This window comes from Cnephaeus nilssonii (genome assembly GCF_951640355.1).
Source record: "Cnephaeus nilssonii genome assembly, chromosome: 7".
NCBI lineage: Eukaryota > Metazoa > Chordata > Mammalia > Chiroptera > Vespertilionidae > Cnephaeus > Cnephaeus nilssonii.
This window is the reverse complement of record NC_137078.1, coordinates 37,450,218-37,477,516: the sequence shown is the minus strand read 5'-3', so window position 1 is coordinate 37,477,516 and position 27,299 is coordinate 37,450,218. Positions and strand designations below refer to the sequence as shown.

The 27,299-nt window shown below is 38.6% G+C and overlaps 1 protein-coding gene across 1 annotated transcript in view; it reads left to right on the top strand.

Moving 5' to 3' along the window:
• Positions 1 to 5,054: 5,054 nt before the first annotated feature.
• Positions 5,055 to 27,299, top strand: part of LOC307103647 (guanylate-binding protein 6-like) — a 28,102-nt gene continuing 5,857 nt past the window's right edge. The window contains exons 1-8 of the mRNA XM_079778093.1: positions 5,055 to 5,190; positions 9,540 to 9,743; positions 10,694 to 10,821; positions 13,173 to 13,282; positions 13,491 to 13,687; positions 24,494 to 24,739; positions 26,069 to 26,349; positions 27,057 to 27,269. Of these exons, the coding sequence (XP_079634219.1) occupies positions 9,554 to 9,743; positions 10,694 to 10,821; positions 13,173 to 13,282; positions 13,491 to 13,687; positions 24,494 to 24,739; positions 26,069 to 26,349; positions 27,057 to 27,269 (1,365 nt within the window). The 5' untranslated portion in view covers positions 5,055 to 5,190; positions 9,540 to 9,553. The remainder of the gene's footprint in view (positions 5,191 to 9,539; positions 9,744 to 10,693; positions 10,822 to 13,172; positions 13,283 to 13,490; positions 13,688 to 24,493; positions 24,740 to 26,068; positions 26,350 to 27,056; positions 27,270 to 27,299) is intronic.

Below are 27,299 nucleotides of genomic sequence, written 5' to 3'. Positions count from 1 at the left end.
ATTAAAGCTCTCTCCCTAAGGTGCTTTGCACATTCTCTTTGGACTCCACATTCATCCACTGGGGTCCACTTGCATTTCATAGGTCAAAAAATTCATGGAAGTGCAACTACTGCTTGTTTGGGAACTTGACTAAAACTCCAGAGTGCTATGAGGAATTTAATTTACACTGCATGCACCTATTTTCCTGTGGTTCAATTTACCGTAGTTTCCAAAACAAAAGTGTCTGGGCACTATTTGCACTCTTAGAGTTGTTCACACACAGCCTCCTTCTTTCTTATAGCAGAATAGATATTGGGATACCATATTATAAAAAGATAAAAAGAAGGTTTATTATTTTAACATTTGACCTCCAGTTATCTTTTAAAAATTATTGAGAGAAAGAGGAAGGGAGAGGGAGAGAGAAACATTGATGTGAGAAAAAACCATTCCAAACCTGGGCTCAAACCCAAGCATGGGACGTTGCTCCAACAAACTGAGCCATACTGGCCAGGACTGGCCTCCAGTTCTTGATAGAGAGGTAAATGAATGTGTTTTAAAAATTTATTCATGTCTGTTGGAGAAGAGGGGAGAACACAAGGATGTGTCAGCAGAAACCTCAGCAACAAAAAGTGCCCAATTGCTTTGTAAGAGAAAGTTTAATTAAAACCACAATGAGATATCACCTCACAACTCTCAGGATGGCTATCATAAAAAATAAACAAACTACAAGTGCTGATGAGGATGTGGAGAAAAGGGAACCCTAGTTCACTGCTGGTGGGAATGCAGATTGGTGCAGCCACAATGGAAAACAGTATGGAGTTTCCTCAAAAAATTAAAAATGGAACTTTCATTTGACCCAGTGACCCACTCCTGGGAATATGTCCTAAAACCCCCAAAACACCATTCAGAAAGAATATATGCACCCCTATATTCATAGCCGTGTTATTTACAATAGCTATGATTTGGAAACAGCCCAATGCCTGTCAGTAGATGAATGGGTAAAATACCTTTTATAAAATACCTTTTAGGAACATTTACACTATGAAATACTATGCAGCTGTTTGCTGCTACTGCCTCAGTTTGATCATCTTACAAGGCTTTGCATCCATCCTTCTATTGCTGTGGATGTGCATTGCTAAAAAGCTCACAGCTGGTCTTTTCTTTGGAGAATTTCCCTTAACAGCATATCTGATATGATCAAGATGGATGGCCCCCAGACAGTGCCTGATGGGGTACAAATGTCTAGCACTTTGCTTCAAGGAGGGGCAAACTCTCATGCTATTTGTGCTACAGAGATCTCAGTGGATCAGCTTGAAGCCATTTTTTGCCTGCAACCATAGCCTCTTTTCATTTCTATTTTCTTGCCCTCTCCTGCTTCCCTTAGACCCCTTCTATTGAAAGCACACCCTCAATAAATCACATGAACACAAACCCATCACCAAGGCTCTGCATCTAGCGAATCTGACATAAGACAACTAATCCTGCCTTGTGGTTTGGTACAGGTAAAATTCATGTGACGTTTCTTAGTGTGCTTTATAAAAAAGCATATTGTATTATTGTTGGGTGTAGGGTTCTACATTCATACATTAGGCTAAGTGGAAAATCATGTTTTCAAAATATTTTCTAACTTTACTTGACTTTTTTCATTTTTACTTACTGAGATGTATGAAAATAATTTTCATTTCTCCTAGTATAGAAATTGAAAACTTTCTCTGTTCTTGAACTGATTACATTATAAATGGCAATCTTCAGACTTAAATCATGAAACCCAAAATTACTCACCTTAGTCTCCTCAAAACAATTCAAGGACCTTATAATACTTGATCTATATCCAGACTCTTTGGGAATTATTTTACGTTCATTTTATCTGCTCCTTTTTTAATGCCAGTGTACATTATTATGATGTTTTACAAGTCAATATTTATTGTTTCACATATCTATTACAGTTTTGTATCTGCATACAGTTTTATAGTGCAGACATTATATTTGAGCTATATTTATTTTTGCCTAAAGTAAAATAGACTAAGTTTGTCTATTTGCAATCTTCTCAAGGGAAGGGGTGAAGGGGTTTGGGAAGAGATTAACCAAAGATCTTATAGCGACACAGACAATAGGGTGTTGAAGGCCTGAGGTGGGGCAGGAACCAAGTGGAGGGGGACAATGGCGGGGGGAAGGGGGACATTGTAATACTCTCAACAATAAAAGATTAAAAAAATGAGACCTTCCTTATATAAGAATTTCCACTAGTCCACCAAGCTGAGTACACTTGGTGTCAAATAAACACACTTTCAACAACAAGATGGTTGGTTATTTTTTCTCGAGTTAAAATAATAGAACAAGCAAAATTTTCATTTCAGTTCAATCAAATCTTATTAAACTTCATCAGTATAAGAACTCACTTGAATAATTCTTCCTTTACTAGTATTACACTTTTGTAACTTATAATTATATATTTTTAAATATGCTTTTTAAATAGAATTCAACTGATTTTTATTTGACACAGAATACAATAGACTGCAGGAATAGAAAACTGAAAAGGCAAAGCAGAAAAGACCCTGTTCTATCTAACTTACAATTAAGTAATATGAGGGCAAGTCATTAAATGAATAATAACACAATTGAGCTTGATGGAAGAATATTTTTTTGCTAGTGCCCATACTTCTGGAATTCCCTCTCTGTTGTCCAGCGGATGCACGTGCCATGTTTTGAGCCCAGAGAGATGTAGTGGAGGTGAAAAGCATGATTACAGACTCCCCACGCATGGGTGCAGTCTTCAGAAGAGGCAGATGCCTGGTGAGCCTGCAATCTATAAAGATCCACAATGTGGTTGGTCCCTGCAGATGGCACAGTTATCAACCACAGTATCCCAGGCCCAGAGGGCTACCGCATCCCACTTTTTCATTTCAAAGCACTTCTTGCCGGTGTGCTGTGGGTGCCGCTCAGGCCACATCCATCGTTGCCATCATGCTGGAAAACACAATCTTCCCAAAGATACTTTTTCTTGCAATTAATTTCCCACCATGGAAGCTTGGAAAAGACTCCAAATGTATTTTTCTTCAATGATAATAAAAATAATAAATTAAAAATAAGTTAATAAACATTAAAATATGATAAATAATACCAAAATAATAATAAAAAACATTAAGTTGAAGACTAAAATAATTATCTAGACCTATATTCTTTAAAGTCTACATTCACATTTTAATATTGTAGCCTCCCGAAATAAATAAGAAGAATAACAATGAAGAAAAAAGAGAGATAATGGAAGGGGAGGCTCTTGGATCCAGTTGATAAGAAAGAACTCTCTATCTTTGAGTTGATTTGTTGCCTAATACTCACCTAGCATCAATCTCTGTGTCTCAGTAAATACAGGGTTACAATACTAACCCAGCTTATGTTTGTTCAACTCTAAAAACTGCCAAGTTAGAATAAAGGTCTTTTAAAGCTATCTCTATATTGGTGCATATAGTTTTAGAGATATGACAGAATTTTCAGCTCTAAATATTGTATGATTCTATTTTTAAAGATGATCTCATGGCTACCACGGTAGAAATTAGATCTTGTTAGCTGCTCTTGCATCTAGGTGGCCCGATGTGCACATGGAGTATGAGTAGAATTACAATAAGTTACTTGTGGGTCTCGCTCAGGAAACTTTGAGCTTATTTATACTGGTAGGTCGCCAAAGGAGGAATGCACGAGGCCAGAGTGGTGAGGGATTACAAATTTATTGGATCATCCCCACACCAGGTGGCTGAGCCTGTATGGCTCCAGCACCCAGTGACGGGAGTCAGCTTTTAAAGGACTTTTGGTGGGCTTTTTTCTGGGCAGAGACTTCTTTATGCATACCTGGAGGGGAGATAATGGAATGTGGTCACCTCAAGTGAAATATGGCCTTCAGCAAAGGGAATGTCCATCGTGAAATGACCTGAAAAACCAGTTCCTGAGGGGTATCAATTCAATTGCTCGATCAAACCTAACATTCCAGCCTTTTTGTTTTATGGAATAGTGTTAAAGGTCATATCTTCTATCATTACTTCCTGTTGAGGTGGAATATCGATATTATAGGGGAATGGACTTTGATAGTAAGTGGGCTGGATGAGGGGTCGCAGCAGCATGATTTCCCCAAGAGACTGGGCTGGGAAGGCTCAAAATTGGTCCTGTGAGTGACTTGAGAGGTAAAAGCTGGTCCTGAGGCTGCAACAGCATCACTTGTCTAGTTTTGCTGCTTTTCTGGGCCTGGAGCTGAAATACAACTGAGACCCAGATATTATTTTTAGCGGGGGGGCAGGTTTTTTTTTTAAAATAGTCTAATAGAGTGGAATCCTGTACAATTACATATTTTTTTCTGAATTATTATTCAGATAAAAATGCAAATATGGGGAATAAACTTAATAAACAATAAAACCAGAAAACAGACAATATTTGTGGCATTTGTCAACTTTTAAAAACTTGTTGATGGTTATGATTTCTTTGTTCATTATGAATGTTCACTTTTGAGTTTGTATTTTTACGTTTTTTCATTGAACTAAACACTCAAAAATATAAATTCAGGACCCTTACTATCCCGCACAGAGCCACCACAAAGAAAAACAACACACAACAGTAAGTGGGAAAATATGCTACAAAATACTAGTGATTATCTCTTGTTTGGAAAAACGAGAGTTTTATGTGCACAGTCATTGATAATGAAGAAGGATAAATTAAAAAATAAAAGTTTTTCAAAAAGGGAGAAATTAAAAGGCAGTCTTAGCATAAAATTAAAACAACAACAACAACAATAAGAAAAACCTCCATTGTCTTTCCAAAGTACCTCTGAGAGACAGGAGGCAGACCTGTCAGCCTGCAGTTACTGGCTCACATTCAGCCCTGAAGCTCTGTGTTCACTGTGGGGTCAGAGAACACAAACCCCTTGAGGAGGAGGTTCCAGCCTGGGATTTCTGAGCTAGGTGTGAGCGAAACATGTCCTCCCACCCTGGCCCATCTATGCCTTCAGGTGCAGGGGAGAGGGGTGAAAGTCCAACACTTAACTTCCCAGATAAGGATGTTTCCTTTCAGTTTCGGTTCTTCTCAACCACACTGAAACTGCTTCTCTGTAACATCAGGCTTGATTTTCAGTTTCTAAAGAGAGCTGTGAGCACCCTGGGGAGCCAGACAGGGGAAGAGCAAGGTGAGAAGAGAGAACTTATCTGCTGTCTGCAACTCAGGAAACAGGTAAGTTGGCTCATAGATTTGGATTTCCATGTGCATGTTCATTAACTAACATCAACAATAACAATGTATACGCCATTGCAGCACACCTGGCTCTGGAGGCAAAGGCTCCTCCCATGTCAGCCCTGGAGGCAGCTGGCCGATGGTGGGGGCAGAAGAGGGGTGACCTGCAGGGCTATAAGCTGGAGGCAGCTCAGCCCCTCTGTTTGGATGGAAGGCTGCTGCAAAGTGGCAGCGGGCACAGCTTGTTCCTGGGATGGGCTACTCCCTCTTGGGCACCCTCCCAGGCTGCACCAAGAGCCCTGCCTGGGAGAAGGAGGGGTGCACCCTACATCACCTGCTTGAAGGGGCTGAAGTCCTTTCTCTGACTGAGGAACCAAACCTGCCCTTTCCTGTCACTTCCCCCATCTTCCCCTCCCCATCTCAGACATTTCCCTGATGTCTGTGGGACATTGAAAAAACAGAGGGAAGATGATCCTTCACATACAATTTAAACATTAAAACATTCTTTATTGCATTCACTGTATTTAGTATTCCAAAGATTCTATAAAGTGGTATTTAGATGAAATACTTCATTCTCACATATTTTAATCAACTATTAAAAATAACTATAAGGTCTAAGCTGGGTTTTTATTCTGCAGTTTCCAAATGTTTAGACCCAACCAAAAATTACATCAGTTATTGTTTTTAGGTTCAGTTGTTTTGCTGCTTCCTTTTTAAGAATGAAAAAAAGTTTCTCAGCTTTTTTTTTTTTTAACTTCTGTAAACTAGCAACAGAAAAGTGGGGGAGGAGAGGGAGCAAGGAGGAGTGAGAAGGACCTGGGAGCTTGTGGTCTTATTTTTGACTCCAGGGTTCGACCCCACAACAGGTTTTTGATCAAGAAATGGTGTTGGATTTTTCAAATGCTTTTTCTGCATCAATTGATATGATTATATGATTTTTATCTCTCAATTTGTTTATGTGATGTATCATGTTTATTGATTTTCAGATATTGTACCATCCTTGCATCCCTGGGATAAATCCTACTTGGTGTATGATATTTCTGATGTAATGCTGGATCCAGTTTGCTAGAAATTTGTTGAGGATTTTGGCATCTATGTTCATGAGGGATATTGGCCTGCAATTCTCTTTCTTTGTGTTGTCTTTATACGGTTTTGGTATTAGGGTAATGCTGTCTTCATAGAAGGAGCTTGGAAGTGTTCCTTACTCTTGAATTTTTTGGAATAGTCTGAGGAAGATAGATTTTAGTTCTTCTTTGAATGTTTGGTAAAACTCCCCTGTAAAGTCATCTGGCCCAGGTCTTTTGTTTGCTGGAAGCTTTTTGATGACTGCTTCAATTTCCTCCATAGTTATTGGCCTATTGAGCTGTTTAGATTCTTCCTGATTGAGTTTTGGAAGGTTGTATTTTTCTAGGAATATCTCCATTTCCTCTAGGTTGTCTAGTCTGTTGGAATAGAGTTGTTTATAGTATTTTTTTTTTTTTGTAATCCTTTGTATTTTTGTGGCATATGTTGTTATTTTGCCTCTTTCATTTCTGATTTGTTTTTTGTTTTTTTTGGTTCTCTCTCTTTGCTTCTTGGTGAGCCTGGCTAGAGGTTCATCAATCTTGTTTATTCTTTCAAAGAACCAGCTCTTGGTTTCATTGATCTTTTTTTTTTTTTTTTGGTCTCTATGTCATTTATTTCTTTAAGTTGTATAGTTAGATAATTTATTACCATTTTTTTCCTGTTTTTTTGAAATAGGCCTGTAGAGCTATGAACTTCCCTCTCCATGACTGCTTTCACTGTGTCCATAGATTTTAGATTGTTGTGTTTTCATTGGCAGTTGTTTCCAGGGTATTTTTTATTTCTTCTTTAGTCTCTTTGGTAACCCAATCATTGTTTAATAGCATGCTATTGAGCTCCAAGTGTTTGAATTTTTTTATTGTTTTTATTGTTGTTTATTTCTAATATTATGCCATTGTGGCCTGAGAAGATGATTGATATGATTTCAATCTTCTTAAATTTGGAGAGACTTTGCCTGTGACCCAATATGTGGTCTATTTTTGAAAATGTCCCATGTGCACTTGAGAAGAATGTATATTTCGTGGTTTTGGGGTAAAATGTTCTGAAGATGTCAATTAAGTCCACCTGATCTAGTGAGTCATTTAGGGTTGATTTTTTTTTTTTTTTGCTATTTTTTTTGTCTAGAGGATTTTTCCAGTGATGTCAGTGGGGTATTAAGATCCCCTACTATGATTGTATTGTTGTTGATCTCTCCCTTGATATCTTCCAGGAGGTTTTTTTTTTTTATGTATTTGGGTGCTACTGCATTGGGTGTATATATATTTACCAGGGTTTTATCCTCTTGTCGTATTGATCCCTTTAGTATTATGAAGTGGCCTTCCCTATCTCTTGTTATGGCCTTCATTTTGTAAGATATAAGTATTGCTACCCCAGCTTTTTTCTCATTTCCATTTGCCTGAAAGATATTTTTTCATCCCTTCACTTTCAGTCTGTGTGAGTCTCTTGTTCTGAGGTGGGTATCTTGCAGATAGCATATATATGGGTCATGTATTTTTTATCCATTCAGCCACTGATGTCTTTTGATTGGAGCACTTAGTCCATTTATGTTTAAAGTCGTTATTGATAGGTACTTGATTGTAACCATTTTTATTTTTTGTGCTTGTGTTTCTTCTTCCGTTTTTATTTCTTCTTTTTACACCAGTCCCTTTGGCATTTCTTGCATTGCTGGTTTGGTAGTGATAAACTCTCTTAGCCCTTTATTTTTTTTTGTTTTTGTTTGTGAAGCTCCCTATTTCCTCTTCAATTTTGAATGATAACCTTGCTGGATAGAGTATTCTTGGATTCAGTCCCTTGCTTTGCATCACTTTGTAAACTTCCTTCCATTCCTTTCTGGCCTGATGTGTTTCTGTTGAGAAATCATTTGATAATCTAATGGGAGATTCCTTGTATGTAACTTTCTGTCTCTCTCTTGCAGCCTTTAAGATTCTCTCATTGTCCTGATCATTTGCCATCATAATTACGATGAGTCTTGGTGTGGGTCTTTTCGGATACATCTTGTTTGGGACTCTCTGTGCTTGTGTGACCTTTTTCTTCCCTAAATCAGGGAAGTTTTCTGACATTATTACTTCAAATAATTTTTCTAATCCTTGTTCCTCTTCTTCTTGTTCTGGCACCCCTATTATTTATATGTTGCTTCATTACATGTTGTCCCAAAACTCCTTTTAGGCTCTCCTCCTGTCTTTTAATTTTTTTCTCCAATTGTAGTTCAGTTTGGGTGTGTTTTGCTGTCCTGTCTTCTAATTCACGAATTCAGTTCTCCACTTCTTCTAGTCTACTGTTCAAACTTCCCATAGTTTTTATTATTATTATTATTATTATTATTATTATTATTATTATAGCTATGTCATTCTCTATTTCCTCTATAGTCTTACATAGTTGTTGATTTTTTTCAATCACAAGGCTATTTTTAACATGACATGGAGGATGCAAAAATTGGGAGGACTACTTGTTATTCTTTATTGACAGTTTTATTAATATATACTTTTTATTGGCTTATAACATCAATCTACTTTTAAATTTTGGTGCACACTTCATTTTGAAAAACAAAATAAATAACACATGACTCAGTTTCTCTAAACAGGGAATGACTGGTAAGCATTGTGGCCAAAATAATTTTGAAGACTTCTAAAAAAGGAGAAAAATCAAAAGCTGCTTCTTTCTGGAACCCCAAATTCCTTCAGTCCCTTCAGTATCATAAATAGATATTACTTGTACATTTTATTGGTCTGTCATATGTCAAACCAAATTGTCAGGCTAAAACCTCAGATTGTGGTGAATACTAGTCATATTCACCACTAGTTCTATAGCTGTTCTCAACAATGAGGAAAATGAGACAGAGAAATGCATGAAACCTATGTCTTAAAATTTATTGGCTGTGCCCCCAGGTCACTCCGGTCTCAGGCAGGTCCTTTCTCAGGATCCTCTTAGCAGCTGGTTAAACCTTAAGTTTAGGGATAGCATGTTCACATGAGGTGATGGCTTTCCTTCTCAGTGGTGATCCTGGCATTGGGTAGAGCCACTCGACTGCATTACAAGACGTGGCTGCCCAGCGCCAGAAAGAACATTCAATCTGAGGTCCTCATGGCATTGGGAACACTTTGGCCCTTGCAGAGATTCACTGCAAGTATAGAACCAAAACTAGACGAATTTTTCACTGCAGGTCCTGGCTTATGCTTACTATGACAAGAACAAAGTAGAACACTCATATTGTTCTAAGATGATGGGTGCTTTAACTCTGCCTCAGAGAATAGCATTGTAATCTTATTTCTACTGGGATGTTCTTCTAGGTTGGCAGGTTGCCATGGCATCTAGACCCAACATGATGGCCCCCATTTGTCTGGTAGAAAACAATAATGAGCATCTCTCAGTGAATCAGAAAGCTTTAGAGATTCTTGACCAGATTTCTCAGCCAGTGGTGGTCGTGGCCATTGCAGGATTGTATCGTACAGGCAAATCCTACTTGATGAATCGGCTTGCAGGACAGAATCACGGTGAGTGTTGTCTCAGGCAGAGGACAATTCTTTGACTCTAGCTATATCACAGTTTCTTAGTTTTCTTCACTAGTCACATGAAGAAAGAGCTAAATTTCTTTCAATAAAACAATCTACTAATTCTAATTCTTACTAATAAATTATGACCTTAATGAGTGTTATCTCAGGCCAGGGCCAATTGTTTTTACTCTAACTAAATCACAGCTTATTAGTTTTCTTCATTGGTTACATGAAGAAAGAACTAAACTCTTCTCAATAAACCAAACTTCTAAGTCTAATTCTCATCACTAAATTATTACCTTAATCTATTATATTACCATACTTATAGTTTTACTTCTGTTAAGGAAAATCTCTCCTAGTAATGCATAGACTCCTTCTTTTACCTGTGCCAACACTGGGGTCTTGAAATTGTGCCTCATCTATTGCTCATAACATGTATTGCTTTCTCTATAGAATTTTGCTTTTCCCATGAATATGTAAAGATAATTGCATATCTATCATAATGCTTAAATATTTTTGTTTGTTCACATCCCATTGTGGTTAACAACCTCTCCCACACCATTTGCCATTTTTATTTTTATCACTTTGATTGGAAAAATAATCTCTGAATTTCTTTTTCTTTAGACGTCTCTCTTCTATCCACTTCTATTTGGCCTTTACTGGACCATTCTTTAAAATGCTCTTATATAGTATTCAGTGACCTTTATTATGTCTGATTCATGGATGTACTTCACCTCCATTTTGAGCTCTTGTTGGGTGTCATTTTCACAGTTAACGTTCATCTCCTCCTTCAAATAGATGACACACAAAGTAAAGCATTCTTACAAAATAGAAAAAGCACCATCTTATATTCTGGGGTACTTCCATTCCAAAAACATCTGAGTTTGTAGTCCCTTGTCTACTTTGATTGTCTGTTGTCACTGTGGGTTGGGTCTCCCCTTCCTTTATAGGTTTCCCTCTGGGCTCTACGGTGCAGTCTCAAACCAAGGGCATCTGGATGTGGTGTGTGCCTCACCCCTATAAGCCTGATTGCACTCTGGTCCTTCTAGACACCGAGGGCCTGGGAGATGTGGAAAAGGTAAGGCAGAGAGTCACAGATAAAATGGCTTCATTCTGGATAGTCTCATAATTTAACTGCTTGATCTATTTGTGAAATCTAGAAATCAAACTATATATCAGGCAAAGGCTCGATTGTCTGACTCTTATTTCTAGGTAAGGTGTCATGCTACATTGAGGAAATTTTCTTTTATTTCTCAGCAGTGCATGAATAATTTGATTCAATTTAATAAACAATTGCTGAGCACCATATTCCCAGGTCTCTAAGTTAGTACTGTATATACTAGTGACCCATGTAAAAGCCCTGCCCTCAAAAAGTCTGCAGTCCTATGGTGAAGTTCACCAAGTACTCAGCAAGCATTCTGGAAGACTTGAGACACCTCTGAGATAGCTCTGTAAAAGCATGTGATGGTCCTACAACATTTTAAGATGGGTCTTTGATATTTTAGTTTTCTACTAAAGGGTAAAATGAATGATTTCTCCTTTTCTGCTTTAGTTTGAGACTTATTTGAAAATAGTACCTCGCCAAAACCGGTTTGGCTCAGTGGATAGAGCGTCAGCCTGCGGACTGAAAGGTCCCAGGTTCGATTCCGGTCAAGGGCATGTACCTTGGTTGCAGGCACATCCCCAGTAGGGGGTGTGCAAGAGGCAGCTGATCGATGATTCTCTCTCATCGATGTTTCTAACTCTCTATCCCTCTCTCTTCCTCTCTGTAAAAAATCAATAAAATATATTAAAAAAAAAAAAAGAAAAAAAGAAAATAGTACCTAAATTTCTACAACTTTCTATTTCTACCCAAAGAAGACTTAGAAATTTTGTGTTTATTTTTATATATCAAACAGTCTTACTGTCTAAATAACCTATTGTTTGTAATAAGTGCCACTTCTTATTATAATCATTTTTTAAAATTGGGGTTTGGAATATAAATGGACATATCATTTTTTCTAGGTATTTTTTCTAGGTATCAAAATTTTCTAGGTATTTTCCACTTTTGCTCTGGGGAACAACTTTAGACAGTGTTTATAAAAGAACGAAAATCTGTATTGTGCCGTTATTTAGACCTGCTGTGTTTTATATGAACAAATTAACCCCTCCGTTAAGGTCCTTCATCTGGTTGCACTAGGCTCACTATTGAGCTTTAACTTCTTGACCTACCCTCTGTTCCTGTCAGATCAAATAACTACTTTTATTGAAAAGACTTCTGTATGCTGCCGTGTCTACTTTTGCTTCTGGGGGTCTTTCCATGTGCAGGATACCCTCATTTATTCAAAGTCATACTCTACTAAGTCTTTAATTTTCAATCAAGGTGCTGAGGAAGACTTCATGTTATGTAAAATTTTACAGCTTTCAGAGCTCTGGTCTTCCATGACAGACTTGTAAATTTTAATTTAATACTTCTTAAAATTTATATTTACTATTGAAAGTATTACACATTTTTCTCTTCTTCCTCTCCTATTGACCACGTCTTCCCCACACCTATCCCTCTGCAGACCTTCAGCATGCTATTGTCAGTGTCCATGTTTTGCGCATATATGCATATAAGTTCTTTGGTTGATCTCTTTCCTCCCTCCCACCTTAATTTACTATTATAGCTACAGGTTCCAATGCTTATATACATTACTTCGATGAAAGCATCCTGTAGATATTATTCTTGTTATATTCCTTGCTATAGTCATCATGGCTTTGAAATAGTCACCTTGAAAGTAATATTTGTCATTTTAAACTGCTTTTTAATTTTAACAACAGTGGAAATATTCAGTAGCATCCCATAAACATTTCTTGAATATGTCTCTAGTTATGTTAACTATGGAATATTTTATATAGTCCATGACCAAAACTATATGTAGAATAAATATGTACCAACACCGTTCATTTAACGCAGTGGTCGGCAAACTCATTAGTCAACAGAGCCAAATATCAACAGTACAACGATTGAAATTCCTTTTGAGAGCCAAATATTTTAAACTTAAACTTCTTCTAACGCCACTTCTTCAAAATAGACTCGCCTAGGCCATGGTATTTTGTGGAAGAGCCACACTCAAGGGGCCAAAGAGCCACATGTGGCTCGCGAGCCGGTTTGCCGACCACGGACTTAACGTAATAGCACACCAGGTGCTGCACTAAGTTATTTTATACGTTATTTTATTTCATCCAATTCATTAAAAAGAAAACCCTGTGATGACAAAAATCACAGTCACAAGTAATGTTTTTGTAATTGCTAAAGCTCATATCTATATTTATTCCTGTCTTCAAACTAACTTGTTTGCATGGTGAGTACATTACCTGAAATAAAAGGAAGGACTGTTAGACTTAGTGTCTGAATGAATTTCTATAGGGTAAACCTCTAAATGTCTTGCCCTAATGTACTTCCAGGGCGACCCTAAGAATGACTCGTGGATCTTTGCCTTGGCCGTGCTTCTGTGTAGCAGCTTCGTCTACAACAGCCTGGGCACCATCAACCACCAGGCGCTGGAGCAGCTGCAGTATCCTTCCAGGAACCCAACCTCCATGTGTCATGGAGGCTGTGGGAATGGAGATCCAGTCAATTTCTCCTTTCCTCTCACTTAGTTGCTTTTAGTAGACCAAAAGGAACCAGGGTGAAGGAGAATGTTTGTAATACTATTTTTTTTTTGAATTATTGAAATATGGAAATTGTGGGTAAAAAGTTTATTTTCCTTAGCCAGGTCCTAGTTATGTGACAGAGCTGACAGAACTCATCAGGGCAAAGTCCTCTCCTAAATCAGATGGAATAGAAGATTCAATAGAGTTTGTGAGTTTCTTTCCAGACTTTATCTGGGCCTTACGGGATTTCACCCTGGAGCTGAAGTTAAATGGTCACCCTATCACAGCAGATGAGTACCTGGAGAATGCCTTGAAGCTGGTTCCAGGTAACATAGTGTGGCTGGGCAGTGGATGGTCCAATACAGGGTGGAAGGTACTAAACATCATGTCTGAAGTTGCATTTGTACTTGAGACTAGAAGAAGTCTGCAGAAATGGTGGATGGGAATGGGTTGAAAAGCTCTATGGACTGGAGTTTAAGTTCATGTAAGAAAAGTAGATCCTAAAGTAAAACTATTCATAACCCATTTGTTCTTTATACATTGTAATTTAGAATCCAATTGTAACTTTGAAAACAGTGCTGCTAAAGCCTTCTAAAGAGCAGGTACTTATGTTTATTATTTAAGCTTCTGCTTTTCTGTTTTGAGGAAAACAGCTGATCAAATACTTGTTTGGCATAAAATTACAATAAAAAGCCTACGAAGAGAAAAAATATCTTTCATGTAATTAGACATAAGTCTTCTAAACATGGGCATATAATTTTCTAATATCTTTATATGTATGTTATTTATGAAAATGACTTTATGTTTTCATAAACCTGAAGTAGTATATTTTGTGTTTCAATCTACCCATTTGTGTAATTTTTTATAATTATCAGAATATAATTTTAATTTCTAAATCAAAGATTTTTAAAGATAATTTTATTTTCTTTTTTAAATTTTATTTTATTGTTTAAAGTATTACAAATAGTAGTACTTATGTCTCCTTTTTTTCCCCATTGACCTTCCCCCAGACTCCCCTATCCTCTGGCACATGCCGTCACCGCCCTCCCTCCCCAGTGTCTTGTGTCCATTGGTTATGCTTATATGCATGCATACAAGTCCTTTGGTTGATCTACCCCCCACCGCCAACCCTCCCCTGCCTTCCTGCTGTAGTTTGACAGTCTGTTTGATGCTTCTGTGCCTCTGTATCTATTTTTATTCATGAGTTTATAATGTTCTTTATATTCCCCAAATGACTGAGATCATGTGGTATTTATCTTTCACTGACTGGCTTATTTCACTTAGCATAATGCTCTCCAGTTCCATACATGCTGTTGCAAATGGTAAGAATTCCTTCTTTTTTACAGCAGCTTAGTATTCCATTGTGTAGATGTACCAAAGTTTTCTAATCCACTCATCTGCTGATAGGCATTTAGGCTGTTTCCAAATCTTAGCTATTGTAAATTGTGCTGCTATGAACTTAGGGGTGCATATAACCTTTCTGATTGGTATTTCTGTTTTCTTGGGATATATTCCTAGAAGTGGTATTACTGGGTCAAATGGAAGTTCCCTTTTTAATTTTTTAAAGGAAATACCATACTGCTTTCTACAGTGGCTGCATCAGTCTGCATTCCCACCATGAGTGAAGGAGGGTTCCTTTTTCTCCACATCCTCGCCAACACTTGTTGTTTGTTGATTTGTTGATGATAGCCATTTTGGCAGGTGTGAGATGGTACCTCATTGTTGTTTTGATTTGCATGTCTTGGATGATTAGTGATTTTGAACATGTTTTCATATGTCATTTGGTCTTCTGTATGTCCTCTTTCGAAAAGTGTCTATTTAGGTCATTTGTCCATTTTTTGATTGGATTGTTTATCTTCCTTTTGTTAAGTTGTATGAGTTCCCTGTAAATGTTGGAGATTAAACCCTTGTCAGAGATAACATTGGCAAATATGTTCTCCCATGCAGTGGGATTTCTTGTTGTTTTGTTGATGGTTTCTTTTGCTGTGCAGAAGCTTTTTATTTTGATGTAGTCCCATTTGTTTATTTTCTCCTTAGTTTCCATTGCCCTAGGAGCTGTATCAATAAAAATATTGCTACAAAAAATGTCTGCTACTTTGGTGCCTATGGCCTCTTCTAAGATTTTTATGGTTTCCCATCTTACATTTAAGACCTTTATCCATTTTGAGTTTATTTTGTGTATGGTGTAATTTGGTGGACTAGTTTAATTTTTTTGCATGTATCTGTCTAATTTTCCCTATAACATTTATTGAAGAGAATATCTTGACTCCATTGTATGCTCTTACCTCCTTTGTAAAAAATTAATTGAGCATAGTGGCATGTGTCCATTTCTGGGTTTTCTGTTCTGTTCCATTGGTCTATATGTCTGTTCTTGTGCCAGTACCAGGCAGCTTTGAGAACAGTGACTTTGTAATATAGCTTGATGTCTGGTTTTGCGATCCCTCCTACTTTGTTCTTCTTTCTCAGGATTGCTGTAGCTATTCAGGATCTTTTTTTATTCCAGATGAATTTTTGGAGAGTCTGTGTTAGGTCATTGAAGTATGTAGTTGGTATTTCATGGGGATTGCATTAATTTATAGATTGGTTCGGGTAGTATGTTCATTTTTATGATCTTGATTCTGCCAATCCATGAACATAGTATATTCTTCCATTTGTTCATGTCTTCCTCTATCATGTTTTTCAGTGTTCTGAAATTTTCTGAGTACAGGTCCTTTATCTCCTTGGTTAAATTTATTCCTATAGGTATCTTAATTTTTTGTTGTTGTTGTTGTTGCAATGGTAAATGGGATTTCTTTTTTAGTTTCTTTTTCTGTGAGTTCATTATTTGTATATAGAAAAGCCATAGACTTCTGGGTGTTAATTTTGTTTCCTGCTACATTGCTGAATTCATTTGCTAAGTCTAGTAGTTTTTTGATGGAGTCTTTGGGGTTTTCTATATACAATATCATTTCATCTGTGAATAAGGACAGTTTTACTTCTTCTTTTCCAATTTGGATGCCTTTTATTTCTTTTTCTTGTCTGATCACAATGGCTAGTACTTCCAGTATTATATTGAATATGAGTGGTGAGAGTGGGCATCCCTGTCTTGTTCCTGTTCTTAGGGGAAATGGTTTTAGTTTTTGATCATTGAGTATGATGTTGGCTGTGGGTTTGTCATATAAGGCTTTTATTATGTTGAGGTATGATCCTTCTCTTCCCATCTTGCTGAGCGTTTTTATCAAGAAAGGGTGTTGGATTTTGTCAAATGCTTTTTCTGCATCAATAGATATGAGTATATGGTTTTTATCTCTCAGTTTGTTTATGTGGTGTATATGTTTATTGATTTGTGGATATTGTACCATCCTTGCATCCCCGGAATATATCTCACTTGGTCATGTTGTATGATCTTTTTAATGTAATGCTGGATTTGATTTGCTAGAATTGTGTTGCGAATTTTGGTGTCTATGTTCATTAGGGATATTAGCCTGTAATTCTATTTCTTTGTATTGTCTTTATCTGGTTGTGGGATTTGGGTAATGTCTGGCTTCCTAGATAGAGCTTGGAAGTATTTCCTCCTCTTGAATTGTTTGGAATAGTCTGAGGAGAATAGCTTTTATTTCTTTTTTGAATGTTTGATAAAACTCCCTTGTGAAGCCGTCTGGTCCAGGTTTTTTGATTGTTGGAAGTTTTTTTTATTACTGCTTCAATTTCCTCCATAGTTATTGATCTATTCAGATTTTTTGATTCCTCCTGCATGATTTTTGGAAGGTCTTATGTTTCTAGGAATATGTGCATTTCTTCTAGGTTGACCAGTTTGTTGGAATAGAGTTGTTCATAGTTTTTTGTGTGTGTTTTTTTGCAATCCTTCATATTTCTGTGGGGTCTGCTGTTATTTCGCCTCTTTCATTTCTGATTTTGTTTATTTGGGTCTTCTCTCTTTGGTTCTTGGTGAGCCTGGCCAGAGGTTCATCAATCTTGTTTATCCTTCCAAAGAACCAGCTCTTGGTTTTATTGCTCTTTTGTATTTTTTTTTTTTTTTTTTTTTTTTTAGTCTCTATGTCATTTATTTCTGCTCTGATCTTTATAATTTCCTTCCATCTGCTCACTCTGGGCTTTTCTTGTTGCTTTCTTTCTAATTCTTCATGTTGCAGAGTTAGATTGTTTATTATCAGTCTTTCTTTTTTCTTTTTTTTTTTTGGGGGGGGGGGCGTTGAGGTAGGCCTGAAGAGCTATAAACTTCCCTCTCAGGACTGCTTTCACTGTGTCCCATAGATTTTGGATTGTTGTGATTTTATTGTTGTTTGTTTCTAGGATGTTTTTTATTTCTTCTTTGATCTCTTTGGTAACCCAATCATTGTTCCTCCAAGTGTTTGAAGTTTTGTGATTGTTTTTATTGTAGTTGATTTCTAATTTTATGCCATTGTGATCTGAAAAGATGCTTGATATGATTTCAATCTTCTTGAACTTGGAGAGACTTTGCCTGTGTCCCAATATGTGGTCTTTCTTAAAATGTCCCATGTGTGCTTGAGAAGAATGCATATTCTGTAGTTTTAGGGTGGAATGTTCTAAAGATGTCAATTAAGTCCATCTGATCTAGTGAACCATTTAGGATTGCTGCTTCTTTGCTGATTTTTCACCTAGAGGATTTATCCAGTTATATTAATGGGGTATTAAAGTCTCCTACTATGATTGTATTGCTGTCACTCTCTCCCCTGATATCTTCCAAAAGTTTTTTAAAAAAATGTATTTTGGTCCTCCTGCATTGGGAGCATATATGTTTACCAGAGTTATATCCTCTTGTGGTACTGATCTCTTTAAAATTATGAAGTGGCCTTCCTTGTCTCTTGTTATGGTTTTCACTTTGAGGTCTAATTTGTCAGATATAAGTATTGCTACCCCAGCATTTTTTTCATTTCCATTTGTCTGATAGATATTTTTCCACCCCCTCACTTTCAGCCTGTGTTTGTCCTTTGTTCTGAGGTGGGTCTCCTGTAGACAGCATATATATGGGTCATGTTTTCTTATCCATTCAGTCACTCCATGTATTTTGATTGGAGCATTTAAACCACTTAAGTTTAATGTTATTACTGATAGGTACTTGTTTGTAGCCATATCTGTACTTTATGCCTGTGTTCCTTCCTCCCTGTCTATTTCTTCTCTTTACATCATTCCCTTTAGCATTTCTTGCATTGCTGGCTTGATAGTGATAAACTCCCTTACCATTTTTTTTTCTCTACAAAGTTGCTGATTTCCCCTTCAATTTTGATTGATAGTCTTGCTGGGTAGAGTATTCTTGGATTCGTCCTTTGCTTTGCATCACTTTGTATACTGCTTCCATTCCCTTCTAGCGTGGTGTGTTTCTGTTGAGAAATCATTTGATAATCTGAGGAGGGATCCTTTGTAGGTAACTTTCTGTCTCTCTCTTGTAGCCTTTAACCTTTTGCACTCGGATGTCGAGTGTGACTCGACACGGTTAGCATTAGAATAAAGGAATTGAGAAAAAAGCAAGCGAGTGCAAAGGGTTAAGATTCTCTCTTTGTCGTTAACATTTGCCATTGTAATTATGACATGTCTTGGTGTGGTTCTTTTGGGATTCATCTTGCTTGGAACTCTCTGTACTTGTGTGACTTTTTTCTTCCCCATATCAGGAAAGTTTTCTGTCATTATTTCTTTAAATAGATTCTCTAGTCCTTGCTCCTCTTCTTGTCCTTCTTGTACCTCTATTATATGTGTGTTACTTCATTTCATGTTGTCACAAAGCTCCCTTAGGCTCTCCTCCTGCTTTTTAATTTTTTTCTCCAGTTGGTGTTCAGATTGGGCTTGTTTTTCTACCTTATCTTCTAACTCACTAATTTGGTCCTCTGCTTCTTCTAGTCTACTGTTGAAACCTTCCATGGTGTTTTTGATTGTAGCTATATCACTTTTGATTTCTTCCTGAGTTTTGCATATGTTGTTGATTTTCATGTCCATCTGGTTTATGAACTATATGACTATTACTCTTAATTCTTTTTCTGTCATATGGCATGCCTCCATTTCACTTATTTCCTTTCATGGTGATTCCTCTTTTTCTTTCCTCTGGGGATTGTTTCCTTGTCTTCCCATTCTAGCTATTACCAGAAGGTCCAAATGCCAAGTTGCAGGGGCCTGAGCTGTGTGCAGTGGGAACGTTGCGCCACCTGAGTGTCACTGAAGAGCTCTGATACTGAGACTTGTGGCTGCCATGGGTCAGTGGGTGCCACGTGCTCCATGAATCAGAGTCAGTGATGCTCAGTGTGACCTTGTGCATGCACCTAGAATCAGGGAAACTGCATGTGCCACACTGAAAAAATAAGTCCCTGCGTTTGTGCACCCAAAATCAGAGTCCCCTGGCATGCACCAGGAGTTAGCGTCCCTGTGTGCACATGCTGAGAATTGAGTTTCTGAGTCTCTGTAGCTTGGTGTTGCCTCGAGCTGAGAATCAGGGTCCCTGTGTGCGTATGTGCCATGAATTGGAGTCACAGGCACTCAGTGTGCATGCACTGAGAATCAGGGATCCCGTGTGCATGCGATGAGAAATAGAGTCCTATCGTGTGCATGCCAAGAGTCAAGTTACTGGTGTTTAGTGCTGCCTTCCTGTGCTCTGGAAAGGCATGAATTGGTGTCTGGCAGTCATCAGCTGTGGATTGGGAAGACTTTTGCTGCTGGGACCTTGCACCCTTGATTGGATTTGTGCACCCAGCGGCAGCTCACAGAGGCACCCAGGGGCTGTTTGCCAAGGCGGAGCACTCAGAGGGGCCCTAGCCCTGAAGCTGCATGACCTGCCATGTCTGTGGGCAGGCAGCAAGGAAGGGGGTAGTCCCAATTTCTACTGCCAGAGTGTGCACCTTTGTTTGGATACAAGCACACCCAGCGGGGGCTCACAGCGACACCAAAGAGCCACCTTTGAGGCAGTGGGCTCAGGAGGCCTGTGTGCTGGAAAGGTGCAAGTGGTGTCTGGAGGTCAGCAGCCAGGGATGGGGAAGTCACATTTACTGCTCAGGAGTTGTGCACCCTTGGAGGTGGAAGTCCTATGGTCTGCAGGTCTGTGGGTGGGGCAGCAGGATTTTGACTGGAGTGGCTGAAGGGCCGGGGCAGGGTCTAAGGCCAGTCTGGTGGTGGTGCTGATGAATTCCTAGAAGAGGCTGCTGCTCCCTTCAAGATGGCAAGGGCTCTGTTCCCGGACACTGTAGCCCAGGGAGTGCCCGCGACAGTGATGGTAGGTGCTCCCTGTCCAGGAGAGCCCGTTCTGCCAGCCTCTGATATTCCTGCTGGATTTAAATGTCCCTCACTCACTGACACCTATTTTCAATTGTAGTTTACACTCAATATCATTTTGTATTATTTTCAAATATATAGCATAGTAGTTAGATAACACATACTTTACAACAAGATCCCCCCTATATTTCAAGTAGCCACCTGGCACCATTCATAGATATTACAATATTATTAACTATATTCCATATGCTGTTTTTTACATCCCCATGAATATTTTGTAACTACCAACTTGTATTTGTTAATGCCTTCACCTTTTTCAACACCACTCTCCTCATGCAGCCATCAACATTTTTTTCTATATGTATTAGTCTGTATCAATTTTGTTTGTTTATTTTGTTCTTTAGAATCCACAGATAAGTGAAGTCATATGATATTTGTCTTTTTCTGTCTAACTTATTTCACTGAGCACAGTACTGTCTAGATTCATCCATGCTATCTCAAATGATACGATTTCATTCTTTTTTTTTTTTTTAATCATTGAGTAGTATTTCATTTTGTATATTACTATCTATTCTTTATCTACTTATCTCTTTTGGGGCACTTAGGTTACTTCCATATCCTGGCTATTGTAAATAATGCTACAATGAAAATAGGAGTCATATATTCTTTTGAATTAGTGTTTTGGATTTCTTCGGATATATAATCAGAAGTGAAGTCACTGGGCCATAAGGTAGTTCTATTTTTAATTCTTTGGAGAAACCTCCATTCTCTTTTCCATAGTAACTGTACAAATATGCATACCAACCAATAGTGTCAACACTTATTGTTTGCTGATTTATTGATGAGAGCCTTTTGGACAGGCATGAGGTGATATCTCATTGTGGTTTTAATTTGCTTATCTTTGATGATTAGTGATGTTGTACATCTTTTCACACCTGTATTGGCCACCAGTATGTCCTTTTTGGAGAAGTTTTTATTAAGGTCCTCTGCTCACTTTTAAATCAGATTGTTTGTTCCTATGGTGAATAGTATAAGTTCTTTATAAATTTTGGTTATTAACACCTTATAAGATGTATCATTGGAGAATATGTTCTCCCATTCAGGTGGATGTTTGTTTGTTTATGGCTTCCTTTGCTGTACAAAAACTATTTAGCTTGCTGTTGTCCCATTTGTTTATTTATTTTGTTTCCCTTACCAGAGGAGAGATATAAAAAGAAATACATTGCTAAGAAAAATACCTGAGATTTTTACTTTCTATGTTTTCTTCTAGTAGTTTTATGATTTTGAGTCTTAACATTTAAGCCTTTAATCCATTTTGAGCTTATTCTGGTATATAGTGTAAGAAGGTCATATAGTTCCTTTTTTTTTTTTTTTTTTTTGCGGGTATTTGTCCAATTTTCCCCACATCATGTATTGAATAAACTATCTTTACCCCATTGTATATTGTTTTGCCTCCTTTGTCATCTATTACTTGATCATATTTGTGTGGGTTTATTTCTGAACTCTGTCATGTTCCATTGATCTATTTGTCTGTTTTTATTCCAGCACTATGCTGTTTTAATTACCATAGCATCCTATATAATAAAGAGCTAATATACAAATGGTCATCATGCCCTCAAGCCCTTGCCCTTGAGCTGGAACTGCTCACTCAACACTGGGGAGAGAGGGATGGGGACCAGCCAGGCACAAATGAATTGGGGAGAGAGGAATGGGGACCAGCCAGGCACAAATGAGCTTGTGAGAGAAGAATGGGGAACAGCCAGGCTACAGCCCAGGAGAGGGACAAGCCACCCGCCCTGAGGTCCTGGGCTCCAGCAACTGCGACTGTACTTGCGCCTACAGCCTGGGAGAGGGACAAGCCGCATGACCCGCAGTCCTGGGTGCCAATAGCTGCATTTGTGCCTGCGGCCCGGGGGAGGAAAAAGCCACCTGCCCTGCAGTCCTGTGTGCCAGTGGCTGCGCCTGCGGCCCGGGAGAGAAGCAAGCTTCCTGCCCGAGGTCCCGGGCATCAGTGGCTGGGGCTGTGGCCTGGGAGAGGGACAAGCCACCCGCCCCATGGTCCCAGGATATTAACAAGAGAGGGACAAGCTGCATGCGCCACAGTCCTGGGCACCAATGGCTGTGTCTGCACCTGCAGCACAGGAGAGGGACAAGTTGCCCAATCCACAGTCCTGGACACCAGCACCTGTGGCTGTGGCCCAGGAGAGGGACAGGTTGCCTGCCCCGTGGTCCTGGGCACCTGTGGCTGTGGCCCAGGCAAGCTGCCCACCCATGGTCCCCTGAAGCTGTGGCTGGCCTGGGTGAAGCTGGCCTGGGTCCCAGATGCCTGCGACTGGCTGGAGGAGGGAATCCTGGGTCCTGAGTGTGGGGTGAGACAGAGGCAATTAGTGGCAATCAGGCCAGCAGGGGAACAGTTAGAGCAGATCAGGTCAGTGAGGGAGCAGTTAGGGGCAATCAGGCAGGCAGGCAGAGGGATTAGGGGTGATCAGGCAAGCAGGCAGGTGAGCAGTTAGGAGCCAGCAGTCACAGATTGTGAGAGGCAGTCAGACATCCCCCGAGAGGTCCCGGATTGGAAAAGGTGCAGGCTGGGCTGATGGACCCGCCCTCCCCCTGCACGAATTTCATGCAGCGGCCTAGTTGTATTATAGTTTGATATCAGGTAGCATGATACCTCCAACTTTGTCCTTCTTTCTCAGTATTTCTGTGGCTATTCAGGATCTTTTATGGTTTTATGTACATTTTTGGATTATTTATTGTAGTGATTTGAAAAACACCAATGGTATTTTGAGAGGGATTGTGTTGAATCTATAGATTTCTCTGGGCATTTTAGACATTTTAATTATGTTAATTCTTTCTATCTGTATTATAGCCTTTTTTCAATTTCCACATATTTATTCATGCTACAATTTCAAAATAATAAAAATATTTGAATGGGTTACATTTACATGGGCATGTAGGTATCTGATGAAACTTTGGAAGAAATACCACTTCTGATTTATACATTCTTGATTTCATATTTCTATTTATGGTTTCTCAGAACAGTGAGAAATGGGCTAAACATAACAGCAAAGCTATCAAATGAAATATAGTTCTTTACCTTAAAGAATTTAGTGACTAATGGTGATATCTTAAAATTATGTTTTAGCTACATTTACTCTTCACTTTTCAGGGGTTTTAATTTTTTTAAAAAGCTAATGCTGTACACATTATTTTTAGCATCTAAACAGTTTTCCTTAGATAATCTGGTGTTATTTCTAACATTGCTTCATTAAGTCTTGTTAGGGCTCTTCATTGTGATTCACAGATTCATTTACCCATGGGATCAAGTAGACCAAAAACTTACATTTGACCCATGTTTCTGTTATTCATTCAGTAGCTAATATTGACAATATAGACAATACTTTACAATTTTTAGGTCTGATAACAGCAATAGTTTGTTGTTGTTTTTTTTATTTATTTATATTTTTTTAATATTTTTATTGATTTTTTACAGAGAGGAAGGGAGAGGGATAGAGAGCTAGAAACATCGATGAGAGAGAAACATCGACCAGCTGCCTCCTGCACACCCCCTACCGGGGATATGCCCGCAACCAATGTACATGCCCTTGACTGGAATCGAACCTGGGACCTTTCAGTCCGCAGGCCGATGCTCTATCCATTGAGCCAAACCGGTTTCGGCTGTTGTTGTTTTTTAAGCATACTTAATCTCTTCCAAAATTTTCCCCCAGAGTTGTATTATTGGTAAATTTGATGTTGAAGAAGCATTTGGATGTCCATGCTAAAGGAGTTATAAACAAGTTATACAGAGAGAATGCCGCAAAGATACAAAAATCCCTGTCATGAAAATCTTTAGGTCCCTTGTTCTCAGACTACTTCTACTGTAATACCTGTTTTTGTTTTTGTTTGATTTAATCTTTCAGGCATAAATCCCAAAGCTCAAATATCTAATCTCCCTAGAGAGTGCATACGGCATTTCTTTCCAAGACGGAAGTGTTTTGTCTTTGATCGGCCAACAAATGACAAAAAACTCCTAGCCAATATTGAGGAGGTTGCAGACAACCAACTGGATTCTAACTTCCAGGAACAAATAAAGAATTTCTGTTCTTACATCTTCACCCAGGGGAGAACCAAGACCCTCAGAGAGGGAATCATGGTCACTGGGAAACGTGAGTCTCCATTTCACATTTTGTGGGGTCTAATATTTGTTGAATATATTATAGGATGTGTTCTCCAGGATTTCTTTTTTATTCTATATAGAATTATGTGGAATCAAACACATAGATATTCATACTCCACGAAGACACATGTATACTTATCACACTTTTGGGTGTTCATAAATTCATCTCCAAAATTACAACCATTGACAGCAAAATCTGCAGTATCCATAGATATAAAACATCTACTAAAAATGAATCACTAACTGGGGATAAAAAACAGATTACACTATTTTCTTAATTGAAGTCCTTTATAATGAATGAGGTTTGCAAGAAGAATACAAAAGATATTTTGGGCATTTAGAGCAATTTGATAATGCATCTTAGCCCATAAAGCTCTGAAAATTTACAGGAAGCTTCAAAATCCAGAAGAATATAGGATCACATTTACCCTGCCTCATCTGTCTACCTATGTAAGCAATTTGCTTCTAAGATTTTCAATGGGAAATTATGTTTTCCAGATATCTTTTAATATGTTAGATAAAGGTGAATATTGAATTATTTTAGCCTTGTGATCTAAAGAAACATAAAAATTAAGAGTCAATGGAACAATAGTGTTACTGGAGGAAATATGTTTTTCTATGGTGTTGTGTGAAAGGAATTTCAGGGACCCTGTTGTAGGAGGAGTTTTAAGCGATAATGGCAAGGTTTATTAAAGTGAAAAGCAAAGTACACTCTCAGGGAGACAGAGAGCTGGCAGACTAGAAGGCAGCTACTGCCCTGAGGTATTTGTTAACCTTCCCCATATATATTTGGGTTTGGGAAAGGGCAGGATTTCTTGAAAACTATCCAATTTCTTTTCTGTTTTCTTCAGGGCTTGTGATCTTCCCCTAGGCATTCTTTCCCTTAATTTTTCCCAGTTTTGTGCCCTCCCCTACTTATGGTCCACATTTTGGCTCCTATTGCACATGCTTCCTAGTTCTGCTTGGTCATTGGGCTCCTATTGTTCAGGTACTTAGTAAAGGAATTCCCTCTGTGCCATTTTCTCCCATCCGGGTTAGTTGGGTGGACTCCCCAGTGTGACTCTAAGGCTATTTTTTCCTACTTAATCATGCTTTATCAGAATCTGATTTCATTAGCTCCCTGGTCTCTTGTTAATATCTAACTATCTGCGTACACCAATAATAGTAGAAGGAAGTTGTGTGTGTGTGTGTGTGTGTGTGTGTGTGTGTGTGTGTGTGTTTGGTTGTGAGAGACAGAAAGACAGAAGAGATTTAGCAATATAGTCTCTGAATCATAGATCCAATTGAGTAATATCCCTTAAATTTCCTGGCTTACTAGGGCTAAGGACTTTGGTGGTGACTTATGTGGATGCCATCAACAGTGGAGCAGTGCCTTGTTTGGAGAATGCGATGACAACTCTGGCCCAAATTGAGAACACTGGGGCCGTTCAGAAGGCAGCCGACCACTACAGTGAGCAGATGGCCCAGAGAGTGAGCTTCCCCACAGACACCCTGCAGGAGCTGCTGGACCTGCATGCAGCCTGTGAGAGGGAAGCCATTGCAATCTTCATGGAGAACTCCTTCAAGGATGACAACCAGGCGTTCCAGAAAAATCTCGTGGTACTTTGTCTTAGTATTTATTTACCCTTTGTGACCTTTCCATTGTAAATCAAGCCTAGAAGAGCTTTTCTGACCCCAGTCCTCCTCTCTCACTCATGGATCCAGTGGTCTAGATTTTTATAAGAGATACTGTTTAAAAAGACTGTATTTTCTTCTTCCTCTCCCCACCAAACATCAGGTACTTTATGTAAAAATTTCTCTGGTCTCTGATGCATAATCAGTATAGATGTCTTTCTGAACTGAATGCTTATATTGAATTCAAACCTGCCCAGAATACCGAAAAGTCATTCCTCGCCTAGTCACTTTCTTGAGGGAATCTCCCACTCTCAGGAACCAAATGTCTCTTAACAGACCCTCATAGCAGGCTCTTTTCAACTCTTATGGCTCCTTCTTGTATCACTGTGTCATCGAAGATGGAATTAACAAAAGTTACAGCTGCAAGGAGCCATAGAGATAAGGGAATTCAACACCAACATTTTTGATGAAGAACCTGAGACCCAAGGGGGTTAGAAGCTTTCTGCTGCCTCACATAGAATTTTCAGGGTTGTGATTAAATCAAGTCTTGTAATTCCTGTTTTATTCCATATCTTTCAACAGAATGCTTTTCTCATGAGGATCACAGCTAGACTTCCTTCCACCAGATTCTTTGGAATTTTTTCTCCTCTGTTCCTTTCTCCTGGTGACACCCCTCTATACTTTCCTTGCAGGAAATCATAAAAGATAAGAAGGATGGGTTCTTGCTGCAGAATGAAGATACATCTGTTAAATACTGTCAGGATAAACTTGAGCAGCTTTCCAAGTCCCTAATGGAAAGTATTTCAGCAGGCATTTTCTCTGTTCCTGGTGGTCACAGGCTCTACATGGAAACAAAGGAAAGGATTGAACGGGACTACTGGCAAGTGCCCAGGAAAGGAGTGAAGGTGAGGGATAACTGGAGCATAGGGATCCTA